The 12,458-nt window shown below is 53.7% G+C and overlaps 1 protein-coding gene across 1 annotated transcript in view; it reads right to left on the bottom strand.

Annotated features, from left to right (window-relative positions):
• Positions 1-611: 611 nt before the first annotated feature.
• The window catches only part of PKD1 (polycystin 1, transient receptor potential channel interacting), a 72,183-nt gene continuing 60,336 nt past the window's right edge, over positions 612-12,458 (bottom strand). The window contains exons 35-46 of the mRNA XM_026084717.1: positions 12,211-12,329; positions 10,809-11,011; positions 10,158-10,352; positions 9,180-9,319; positions 7,424-7,551; positions 6,877-7,045; positions 5,777-5,902; positions 5,435-5,609; positions 4,498-4,785; positions 3,019-3,153; positions 2,333-2,647; positions 612-1,874 (exon numbers count right to left, since the gene is read on the bottom strand). Coding sequence (XP_025940502.1) covers positions 1,248-1,874; positions 2,333-2,647; positions 3,019-3,153; positions 4,498-4,785; positions 5,435-5,609; positions 5,777-5,902; positions 6,877-7,045; positions 7,424-7,551; positions 9,180-9,319; positions 10,158-10,352; positions 10,809-11,011; positions 12,211-12,329 — 2,620 coding nt within the window. The 3' untranslated portion in view covers positions 612-1,247. The remainder of the gene's footprint in view (positions 1,875-2,332; positions 2,648-3,018; positions 3,154-4,497; positions 4,786-5,434; positions 5,610-5,776; positions 5,903-6,876; positions 7,046-7,423; positions 7,552-9,179; positions 9,320-10,157; positions 10,353-10,808; positions 11,012-12,210; positions 12,330-12,458) is intronic.

Genomic DNA, 12,458 nt, shown 5'->3' with positions numbered 1-12,458 from the left:
GGCTCCCGTGGCAGGGCTGCGTTCACTTTCTCATCTCCTGCTCATTTCCGTTTATGATTTAAAAAAAAAAAAAAAAAATACTGCTTTTGTGATATATTATCCCGTTCTTGTTAGATCGCATGTGTCATTGTTAGCTGAGGAAAGCATTGTTTAAAGTGCTGGGCAGTACATATGAACAAGTAAACCAAAAAAATACATATACTTACGTCAATACATTCCTTGGATTAGAAAAGCTAAGCAGCCAACAGCATGCTCACCCAGGGGGCCCGCCGCGYGCGGGCCAGCGCTGGCAGGGAGCGGGGTGGGGGGGGCCGCCGTGAAGCCAGCACGTCGGCAACCCCCGTCTCAGAGAGGGCCTGAAAGCATCCCCTGAAGTCTCCGCACCCTTCAGGTTGAACTGTTGCTAGTTGTCCTCTCCAAGCCTGGCTGGGTAGCAAGGCCAGCAGCTTGCTGCAGCTTGCAATGTCATTTGTTTTAAATATTGGATTTCTTTAAATACAAATAATAGTACCAATTTCCGGAGGATAAAAGCCAATACTGGAAATTAACTGATTGGGTGTAGATACCATTTAGCTATATCTATATATATATTTATGCTTAAAAAAAAAAAAAAAAAGGCGGTTAAATAACTTCTTGAAACCTGTAGCTTTCCTCCACAGTGTGTCTGGTCAGCAAAATCCAAGACAGTTCAAACCYTGAAGGCCTGGGGTTCTCCTCTGCACGCCCAGCGGCACAGCCAGCGGGCAGCGGAGGGGAGCCTTGTGCCGCTCGCTCTGCGCCAGCCCCAGGACGGTGGCCCTGTGACAGTTGCCTTGCGCCGTCTGTTTGCCGTTGGGGCCATTTAACATCTTTTTAATGCTGCCCTACTGTAACAGGTATTTTTTGCACGCTGCCTCTGCTGACTGTGATTCCAGCGTGACCCTGTCACCTCCCCAGCTGTCCGGGAGGGGAGGCTGAGCCTTCTCCAATGAACCCTTAATTGCTGGGAACCAGCAGGAAGGAAGTCAGCACAAACGACCTGTGCGGTCAGGAGCACGGGGGGTCGAGGTTCTGTGCCGGCCATGGTCCAGCCAAGCAGCCACACGCGCCCTGACGGGCGCAGCAGCCACGGCACGAGCCTTCCAACGTGGTGGCCGCCTGGGGCTCCAGCTCCGGCTCACAGGCACAGCCTGCCCTTGGCAAACCCCTTCCAAGGCCCTCTGCCCTCCAAGGGGCGTTCCTCCCCGTGACGCCCAGCATGGCTCCTGTTATTTGACAGTGGGGTGGACCCTATTCTTGGCCCGGAGGGTCCGTTTCTTTTTTACTGCAGGTACCAGAGAGGCATACGTTTTGTGTGGGGAGAGCACAGAAGAAGCCACGCTAATGCCCCTGCTTGCTCGAAGGAGCCGGCTGGGCACAGAGCCCCTGCTGCCTGGCAGGGGGGCCGGAGAGTGGGGGGACAGCAAGGAGTCCCGCGGGGGCTGCAGGTCCGTGTCGGAAGAGGTCTCGGGCATGGGCCCCTGCTCTGTGCTGCCCAGGCAGTACCTGCTCAGGACGTCCTCCGTCGTCTGGGTGGACCTTTTCCTGGAGCGGCGGCTCTGAGAGCCCTCCAGCTGGTGCTCGATGCGATACACGTCCTCTGTCACCTGATTGACCCGGTCAAACTGGGCTAGCAGCATCTCAAAGAGGGAAAGGAGCCGCTGGATGTCGGCATCCACTTCCAGGCTGTCCCGGGTGCTCAGCACAAGGCTGAGCCCATCCAGCTGGCTGGAGGAGGTGGAGGCCCTGGAGCTGTCAGAGGCAGCGCTGGGAGTGGGGCCCCGAAAGGACTTGGAGTCGCTGGAGTCTCGGGATGGCAGGGGCTCCATCCCTTCAAACCTCACCTTGTGGCGGAACTGGAAGAGAAGAGGGGGCAGGGAACAAGGTTATTTCTGGAGCTGGCACTGGGAGCGCTCTGCTGTGGCAGGCACTGCGCACCCTCTCCAAACAGCCACGGTGCCACTACCAGTTGTTTCTGGTGGGCCAGTCCACAGCATGGACCTGGGGATGGATCCCCAAAGAAAAAAACAAACAAGCCAACCAACCACACATGCAACGGTGGGACTGAGAACTGGCAGCAAATGCCCCTGTAATGCCGCATCACTAACCCATCCCTTGGGCCTTGAGGAACTGCCACTGCTCCATCCCTCGCCTGCCAGAGGGGCTAGCATTGACCTGCCTGCAAATAGCAGTGAGAAGCAGCCAGAAGCAAAGGAAGTCCAAGGATGGTGGATGCTGCTTCTCGGCAAAAGTCTGCAGCCTGTCACCTGCTGCTGAGCCCCTTCCCCTTGGAGTCTCCCAGGGCTGCACTTACCTCCTTGGCTTTGCTAAAGCCCATCCACATTTTCAGCCTGCGCACAAAGAGCTCCACCATCTCATAGTCCTGGGGCTCAAAGGCTGGTCGGTACAGCTCAAAGTGCATTTCCCGATAGCTGTAGATAAGCACCACAGTGAAGAGCCTCAGCATGATCCACACCTCCAGGACAATATAGCTAGTGCAGAACAGGTAGTACAGCCCAGAAGACTCGGGCAGGCTGGGGCAGAGGTTCACGCTGCCCCGCACCATGGCAAAGAGCAGCAGGAGGCTGCTGCCAATACTGCGGAAGGACTCCGAGGAGGAGGAGAAAAGCTGCAAAGGGGATGTGAGAGATGTTATGAAAATGGATCAGTCAGTGGCAAAGTGTCCCCCTGCCCCCCCAGTACCCACCACCCCATTTTCAAAGCATGAGCCCTGAGGAGCTGCCCACTGATCAGCCAGGACAGGGACATGTCACAGACACAGCCCCTGGCCGAAGCAGCCTCATCTGTTGTAGACAAACCCACCCCTAAGAGCTCTGTGCAGGCTGGGATTTGCAAATGCCAAAAGGGCCTGTTGGGCTTTGCTCACAGAAATATCATGGTGAGGGAGGAAGGGGATAACATGCAACCCTGGACAGTCCTTGCTCACAACCAGCCACCCTGTAAGGTGAGACAGAGAATGCCAGAGGCATCGGTAGTTACCAGGAAGCCAAGCTGTGCATACGCCAGGATGAGGACAGTGAACGCAAGCCCTGCGGCAGTCAGCTCCTTCATGGACTTCTGAATGGTTTTCCCAAACACGGACCACTGCCTGACAAAACGCAGCTGCTGGGCAGCCTAGGACCAAGAGAGGATGGTGTTACAACGGGGATCAGAGGCCCAGCTGCAGAGGCTGCTGCAAGATCCTTCCAACACGGCGYGTTACTGCAGAGCCTCCTCCGTGCTGTCCCTGCCCTGGCAGGGGAGCAGACATTACAGTGCTGCCTGCTCTTGGGCTGCATTTGCAGACTTGCAACGGGAAGGCAGGCAAGTCCTGCACGGACACCGAGTCCACGGGCTCAGGACACATGGGTGTCCAGTGTGATTAATGGGGAGGCCCCAGTATTCTTGCGCTGCCTCTGGCCCCCAGACATTACAGTATCCGCACTGCCTAGAACAGCCCCCATCTGGGGGGGGGGGGGGGTCATAACACCGTTACAATAAACAGAGCAAACTTCAGAACAAGGGCTCCCATTGTGCGCCTCACCGCAACAGCCGTCACGCTGACGGYGGCTGAGTCTGCCCCTTCCCCGTGAGCCGTGGGTGGAGGTGATACAAGAGCCCTGTCAAACTGACCCACACGAGCCCCCATGCACACCTCAGCGCTCGCCTCTTAACTGCTTCACTGCCGCCCAGCAAACTGCGCGTCTGGGGTTGCCTCCCTGCCCGTCCTGCGCTCGCCCAGAGCGCCTCTGAGAATCACCCACATTACAGCCGAACTCTAGCGCTTGTAACCCTGCCATGTTACATATTTCTATTTAACACGTGTCCAGTGCCTGGGCCCCTTGGATTCYTTTAAAGCAGCTACAGTCAACATTTGCTGTCAACCCACGTAGCAGCAGAYGCACGTCTTCCTCCTGCCTTTAAAACCTGATCCTCCATCTCTCCCCTCCTTTGACACATTTTTCTTAAGGGTCTTRAGGATCTCCCTAAAATGTCTACAAAACTGAGAAACTCTGGCAGAGCAGAGGAAGCTCTCATCAAGGGGCTCTTTGAATAAAGCGTCCATCAGCCACATTAGGCTGAACTCCCCTCCCCTTCCGCAGCGTGCAGGGAACTGAGGGCTGAGAGAGGCTTTAGCGATTAACTGTTGCAGCAGAGCTGCAGGCGGGTGCGTGGCTCAGGAGCGCCTGGATATCTGAAAGGTTCAGCACTTCTGCCCTGGACAGGAACGTCTGCTGCTGCCGTGTGCTTCTGGCATCACTGCCCGTCACCTCTGTCTTGCTATAGGATCTGGAGGGGGGAGCAGCTCCTTTGMACTTTATCAGTGCCTGGCATGGCAGGGCCATGGTCCTACACTTGATTTTACTTCAGGATCCTTTGCTACCCTTACTCTGGGATCGTGCAGGGAAGGAGACCTGGCGCAGATGCGCCAAGCTCACACCTTGCCCATGTGGCGCTCCCATCCAGCCCTCTCCATACCTGCACAGTCAGGAGGAAGAGGAGGGAGGCAGCCAAGGTGCTGAAGACTGTGTTGAGAAAGGCCACCTGGTAGAAGTTAGTGAAACCCTTGCGGTTGTTGAGGTACTTGAGCCACTGCTGGTCGGCGAGGGTGGCTTGGCTGAGGTGCACCACCACAGTGCAGGTGGTAAGGAGGATGAAGACCCACTGGCCGTAGTTGCCCCACAGGGTGAAGTAGGCCCTGCCTTCCTTCTTGATGGACAGCGACTCGGACACCACGAAGTAGACCACAAACATCATGAGGAAGACCTGGGGGAGGAGCGGAAAGTTTGCCAGGGAAGGACAGGACAGTGCTTGACTGCTGTGCTGCACCGAAGGAGCCCACAGCACCCCAGGACAGCCAGAGCCCAGTGTCCGGGTTCTGCTGCCCTACAGCCTGGGCCCACTGCCCCGAATTTCTCCAGGCCTTCCTCTAGCCCAGCCAGCGCCCCACTTTCTCCTGCCCCAGCAGTGAAACTCCCTGTACTGGGGCCAGTGCAGGGAGCGCCCAGGTGGGAAGGGCAGGGCAGGATCTGCCTACACCTAACCTTCAGCCAGCTGGGGTCTCCAAGTATGCAGAGGTCTCGGCTGGCTCATGTCCTTACTGGGAACAGAAAAACAAAGGCCTCAAGTTTCCACAGTGACAGGAATGAAGCAGAAGGACTGAGACAGAACCAGCAAATGCTCCCTAACAAGGGGAACCTCCTTCTCTGCAGTGGTGGCAAGGATGTTTACTGTGCACAGGCCAGGCCTGGAAGCAGAGTGATGACAGCCATGGGGACAAGTGGCCTCAGGCAGGGGAGCTTTAGTCTGAGGTGACCTATGCTGCGCTGCCAGGAGCCCATGCACCAGGCCCCTGAAGCACCCTGTGCAGTGACCGAGGGAGAACAGGAGTGGAAAGAGGAAGTGCCGCACTGACCATCATGAGGAGCTGCAGTGTGACGCCCCCGCTGAGCCGCAGCAGCGGGAAGGGGCTAATGGTGACAGCAGTCACGGCTTGGCCTGCCCCCAGGAACTCCAGCCGCAGCGTGATGGCAGCATGCAGGTCCACACTGGGGTTATACTGCATCAGCTCCACAAAGACTGCCCGGCTCCTGTGGAGGGGAGAAGAAAGGCTCAGGGTACTGGGACAACATCAGCCCTGGGTTTGGTGCTGCTGTTTTGTAGGATTGCAGATCCTCTTCCCGCTATAACACCCCAGTAGTGCCCATTTAAAATGTGGGTGACAGAAGAACATCTCCTTTGCCCCTGCCACACTTACATGTTGTCGATCCAGGTGTGCTGCTGAAGGAAACTCAGCTGAGCCCTGCTTTCCTCTAGTGAAGCCCCCAGTTCCTGGACATAACCACCGCTATCATAGAAAGAGATGTAACCCCAGTACCAGACTCTGCAGAGGAAGAGGAGCCAGAGGGTTAGTGCTGAAGATGAAGGATAGAGCAGGACCGCCTGGGAGAAACCACTGTGTGGCAGACTGGGAGTGGGTGTGCACACTGTCTCCCTTCTTCCCAAGCCCCCCTCCACATCCTCAGTCACACCTCCAGAAGTCAAGCCAAACCATCTTCATCAGTGCAAATCCCCTCCATCCTCATGACCGACTGCCCTGGTTTGCCTCATCTCTGGAGCCAGCAGAACCAGAGGTTCATTAATATATATGCCACAGAAGGAAAAAAGGTGCCTCCGTAACATCTGCCTTGTTTCACCCTGATGCCTACGCTGTCCATCCTGAGCTATCTGAGGGCACCAGCTTCCTCGTTATTTGTTTCACTGGACAAGCTACAGATGTCCATCAATCCACGTTGGTGTTCCCAACCTCAGAACAGCCCCTGGCCCTGTGGTGCCCCAGACTTCAATGAACAAGTGCCCAGGAATAAATCAGAGCAGAAATTAAATGTGATTAATTTTTCAGTGTGCTGATAACGCTCAAAACCTGTAACCTACTTTGACGGAAAACTGAGCTACTGCTGCCCTTTGGTCTCTACAGGGTGGCTCAGTTACCTTGTGCTGCAGCTTGTTTCTGCCCTTAAAGTTGCAGGGTTGCACTGTCTGCCCCGGACCCCTGAGAACGGCACCATGCTGCTGCTCAGACAACTCATGGTGACACGTGCATCTCCAGTGAAGTTAGAGTGAGTGGGAACTATGCGACTCCCACCATTCAAACTGCCAGCACAGAGGTCAGCGTGGACGTGTTCAGGGAAGGCCTTTGGCCACTCTATTTATTTACTCTTTGCTGGGCTCAGGGGCTGCAGTTAACATTAGCGAGGTGACAGCTGGGAACCACCTGGGGCACCAAATCAGCTGAAAAGACACAATGCCTTTGGCACAGGGAGCAGAAAGTGCAGGTGAAGGCTGGCAGCCTCTTACCCTGTGAGGTCAGGGGGCGAGTAGGACCATGCAGCCGTCAAATTCCCAGCCGCCCTTTCCCAGCCAGCTGCGTAATCAGCGGTAGAAAAGCTGCGCGAGTCAGTGCAGTTCCTCCCGGCAGCTGTGCCCATCCCGCGGAGCAGGTCCTGAGCGGTGTGATGGCACTCAGCTGAAATGAGACCAACATTGTCATCTTAAAGGGAGCCCAAAGCAGCCAGTACAAATCCGAGCTTTCACACTAATCTCCCTTTTCCCAAGCCCCCCTCCACATCCTCAGTCACACCTCCAGAAGTCAAGCCAAACCATCTTCATCAGTGCAAATCCCCTCCATCCTCATGACCGACTGCCCTGGTTTGTCTCATCTCTGGAGCCAGCAGAACCAGAGGTACATTAATATAGACGCCACAGAGGAAAAAAAGGTGCTTCTGTAACATCTGCTGTGCTTCGTTCAGACCCCTCGCTGCATCCAGATCTGGCCATTTCATCCCTCCAGGAAGCGTCATCACCTGCCACACGACAGCAGAGCCCTGGGCCATTGCCAACCTACCTTCTCGCAGCCGGAGCTGGCGCAGCCGGGCTGCCCCCAGTGTGGTACTGTAGCTCTCCTGACCCGACTGGTTGTTGTAGAGAAAAGGGAGGAACACCTGTGACATCCAGACCCAGAACTGATCTGACCTGCAACAAGAGAAAGACGAGAGGCAAAGCTGCTGGGGCAGCTCTGCTAGAGGCAGTCTCTGCATGATCTGAACATTTGTATTTCCTCTTGGATGAAGGAACTGGGTTTTGGACTGGTAACCTGGGCTCCTCTCCTCCCAGGTGTTTGGCCAGCAGGCAGAGGCAGTACTTCCATCCATACTCTACCAGCTGTGCTGAGGTAGGGGTGTCAGGAAAATGGTTATTAGACATGCAAGAACTAGAGGAGACTGAATCCACTCAACACCATGCTGAACCTCCAGTGAAATCCTACAGACCTGGGAGAGACTGAGCAGGTGCCTGATCCCATTGCCTCTTTGGCAGGCAGCACGCAGCCATGAGGAGAGGAGGATTGCTCAGCTCAGCCCCCCTCAGCCCAGGCTCCCTGAGAGGTCAAACTGATTGCACCATGTTTTCTCCTGACAAGTTCCTCTGAAGAAACAAGATGCCCCCAAAGTATCTTTGAGCCTTTGAACTCAAAAATGAGCTTTGAAACAGCTCTGAGCCTGGTCCTTGCTGACCAGTCCTAGGCAGTGCAAAGGAGCTGTCAATGAAGTGCTGTTCCCTGGCATCCGAGCTAGCTTTCCTTTCAGGACCAGTGCCTCACACTGCAAAAAGCATGTGGGATGGAGGAGGTGGGAACTGGATGAGGGATCAGACCAGCAGGTCTGCAGCAGTGCAATGGAAAGGAGATTATTTTTAGAACCAGATTCTACTCTTCCTTTTTACACCACTGTCATGCTAGTAATTCCATTGAGTTCAGTGGAATCATTCCTGATTCGTGTTGTGAATCAAAATTTCTACGAGTGTGTGGCATGGACAAGCCAAATTTTATTTGCACAGAACAATCAAGAGGTCTGTAGTGAGACGGGTGCAAAGACACAATTAATTCCAGGCAGCCATTCTGATATCATTCTGAACGGCTGGAGTTTACAGCAATGTGGAAACTCAACTGGGAAATTTTAATCTAGTTAAACCGTATGTGCAGAGAAAGGAAGGAAAGGGCTTTGTATTTATATGAGATGTTATTTTTGCATCTTTTCAGCTGATTTGGTGCCCCAGGTGGTTCCCAGCTGTCACCTCACTAATGTTAACTGCAACCATTTTCATGATCCTGTATACGGCTAAATCTTATTTAAAGCTGTAGATTTTGCAAATAGAACAAACTTGCATCCTTTTGACCAGATACAGAAAGATAAACATCTGTAATTCACAAAGTCCCTTCCCACTGAGAAGGGCTTAAAAATGCAAAGGAATTAAAGCTCTCAATCCCTACAAGTCCTTCTCTTTTCCAGGGGAGAAGCTGAGCCACAGGGAAAGGAAGGGACCTGCTTGCTGCCATGCAGTGCCCTAGTGCTGTTTGTGAGCGCTCCAGCTCCACAGAGGTGTCAGTGCTCTCCACAGAGCTCAGGACCTCTCTCCTGCAAGTGACTGTAGAGCACCATCCCAACAGCCAATTCCACCCAGAACAGACATTTCTGCCTTGCTGTGCCCAATTAACGGCTGAAGGAAGTGAGCCTGCTCACTGACTCCTTGCTGCAGCCCTGCACAGCTTATCTGACTTAAAGCAAMATCTTGTCCCTCCCCATCCCCAGGTCCTTTGTGGTTACCTCTTGATTCGGAGGAATTCGTTGCTGCCCAACTGCTGCTTGATGGAGCTCTGCAAAAGGAAGGTCCTGCTGTTGCGGGAGGCATCTCCATAGTTAGTGAGCAGGATCACCAGCAAGAACAACATGTAGATGAGGAAATTCTGGCAAGCAGAGAACAGAAAGGGAGATCGCAGTCAGGGACAGCGGTGGGGTTGGGTCCCAATCCTGCTCCTGCCACAAATCAGTGCTTTCCACCAGTTGCCATGCAGCAGGATTGGGCCTCAAAGAATGCTCTATTTTTTTTTCCTCCCATATGGGAAGCTGTTTAAAATGAAAGCCAGACCACAGGCTCATAACAATATTCTCTTTTCAAGGCAGCCAGCACCACATGTTTCAGTTGATATGCATTGCACAACCTCCCTGTACGAGGTCCTATATGCTGGCAGCTTGGCTTATACAACAGTTATGAGAGTTTCCATCCTTTAAAGGGACATCACTCAGTTAAAAATAACTCAACTCCCTCAAAGTAGGTGTATATCCCCAGCACCAGTGCAGAGGATTAGCACTGAATTATCCATGAAAAGATCGAAATTTCTGCTCCCAAGTGGGGAGTTGTGTTTCACAAGACTCAGCTAATGCATTGTCTTGTGCACTGGTCCAAAGCTGGCATATCCTCCACGCTGCAAGCCTTTCTTTAACCTCAAACACCTGAATTACTGCACGCTACAAACATGCTATCTGTTCCAAACTGAAGATGAACAACAATCCCCAGTTCTGCTTTCCAACCACCTCAGATCTYGGAGAACTTCACAGAGAAAATGAATGTCACTATCTGCTTTCTACAGATGGGGGAACCAAGGCAGAGATTGGAGACAAGTGCCTACTAGCTCAGGAGATCACAGACGGATTGGGGGGCCCATACAAAGATGTATCTCAGATCCTGGAGCTAGCACTCTACCGCTGCCTTAGGCGCCATGGGCATCACGAGACACATCTTACCTTCAGCATCTTGTGCAGTAGTTTGACCTTCCTGGCCTCCTCCTTGGCCTGGAAAAGGGCAAATCCCTGCGGAGGTCGGACTTTGCTGATCTTCTCAGAAACATGCTCAACAAATGGATGCTCCACCAAGGTGTCATCTTCCTCTGGGTGCAAGCGCTTGGCAACCAGTGAGAAATAGAGGGCTTCCAGCAAAACCTGGGAGAGGCAAGAAGTGTCACGAGCATGCAGAGAGCCAGGCCAGCTGGACTCCCCTTTACAGGACTCCTGCAGGCAGCAGCTCCTGTTTGCCTTTGAGCATGGGCACAGCCAGCCAGCCAGCACAGCACTGCAGCCGAGCACTGCCTTGGAGCAGCTGGACTACCCCTAGAACAAACTGCCACCAGCACTACCTCTCCTGCTGCTGCTAGTGTGCGTCCACTTCACCACCTGCAGGGATATGAAGATGGTGGAGAGAATTCAGTCCACTCAGTGTCCACCATGAGTTGATTAGTATCTGGACAAGCTACTTATTACAGCTAAAGATACAGATGATCCCCAGGGACTTGCTAATCCAGAGTGGAGGGATGCTGGTAGTCACAGGAAACGGCGTGCGTGAGTGTACACGCATGCATGCAGATAATGTGCTTGTGCACTCCCTTACTCTCTCCTTACCTTCAGGGGCTCCCAGACCAAGAAGGATGACAAAAAGCTGAATATCCCTGAGATGAGCCACATGAGGGCAACACTGGAGGAAAAGCCCACACCAATCCAAACAGAGACCCCAGTGGAGGTGGCAAAGAGGAGGAGACTGATGCCATGAGCCAGATAGGAGCACCAGGGTGGCAGCAAGCGCTTCCTGAATGTTTGGTCTGCAACTGAGGAAGGGAAGGAAAACAAGAGTAAATATCACTGCAAAAGGGACCAAATGGGCACAGGAAGGGCTGAGCAATGACTCATCCCAGCAGAGTACTCGCCACCAGTCCTGGGTGAGTTTGGAGGGATTGTCCCAGACATCACACACTAAGTAGCAACGTGGACAGCACGTGAAACACAGCTAGCCTCAGAACAGCAGTTTCGCATATGCAGACAGCACAGAGAGGGCAGGAGGAAGAGATGGGATTTGGAGGATGGAATCTGTTCCCTACTTTTCATCAGAGCCCCAGGAAATCAGGCATGTCCAGGACTGGACTGGCTGGAGGTGCTACCCCCAAGACCCATTAAAAGCCACAGACTTCTGGAGACTGGAGATGCCCTCACAACTGCTGGCCTTTCAGACTGCTAAGCCACCCTGGCCTGCGGCTTGCTCAGACACAGCTTCTTYCATCCACCCATGTGAATAAATGCTGGCATAAAGATACTACAGACATTCATCAAGCAAGAGGAACTGATGGATTTTAACAGACCCAAGAGGATTGCTGCTGTGTCCAATTTTCTGCGCTGCAGCCTGCTCTAGAGAAGCTGTGCCCTGGGAAGCCAAAAGCTCATGCTAAGAGAGCTGACACTTAGCTTCTCCACGGGGCCTGACACCAGAGCACTTATCACCACCCAGACCTTCCCAGGGCATGACAGTCTGCTCCCTGCCTTGTGCAACTCCAGCTGGCTGGCTGTTGTCTCGTATGACCCAGTAGGAGGCATCTCTTCTCCTTTTCTTTGCCTTGTTTGTTGGTTTGAACTTTCATTGGCATTTGACTCCCTTTCCCCTCTGGTTATGTACAAAGACTCTCGCTCTTCCTCCTTAGGAAGGCTGAATGAAATAACTGATGTCTGCAGAGGGCTGCAGAGAGCAGAGCAATGGGGGAAGCAGTGAGTGGAGCTTCCCTAGGGTGTACAGTGGGGGATACCACAGAACGAATGGTGGCCTAGGATTTATTGGGACCCAGGGATCAGAGAGAAGTTGCCCCAAACTGGCAGGAAATAGCAAACATATCCCAAGGAAGACAGCAGCCTCTCCTAAATCTCCTTGTCTATTTATCTTCCTCCCAACTGCTGTTGGGTGTGAAGGCCCCTCTTGTGCACATCCTCAGCCCCCCTTCACCAAGCCCCAATGCTGGACACAGCCCTGCAGCCCTGGTACCTGTCCATGTCGACTTGGCTGATCTGCTCACTTCCCTAGGAGGGGCTGCCACGTTCTGGCCTTTGTCATTCAGCTTCTGCATCATGACGGTCTCAACCTTCTCCCCGAACACACTGGACCTGCCAAGGCAAAGTGGTGCTACCGGTGAGCTGTGCCAGTGCTGCCTCTGCAGTGAGCAGGCCTGTGGCAGGCTGGCTCCAAGGCAGACTGAACTCCAGCACTAACACCAGTACAGCAGCCCTGTGGCC

This window comes from Apteryx rowi, unplaced genomic scaffold (assembly GCF_003343035.1).
Source record: "Apteryx rowi isolate R43461 unplaced genomic scaffold, aptRow1 scaffold_119, whole genome shotgun sequence".
Taxonomy (NCBI): domain Eukaryota; kingdom Metazoa; phylum Chordata; class Aves; order Apterygiformes; family Apterygidae; genus Apteryx; species Apteryx rowi.
The sequence above is the reverse complement of the archived record's forward strand: the minus strand, read 5'-3'. Positions and strand labels throughout refer to the sequence as shown.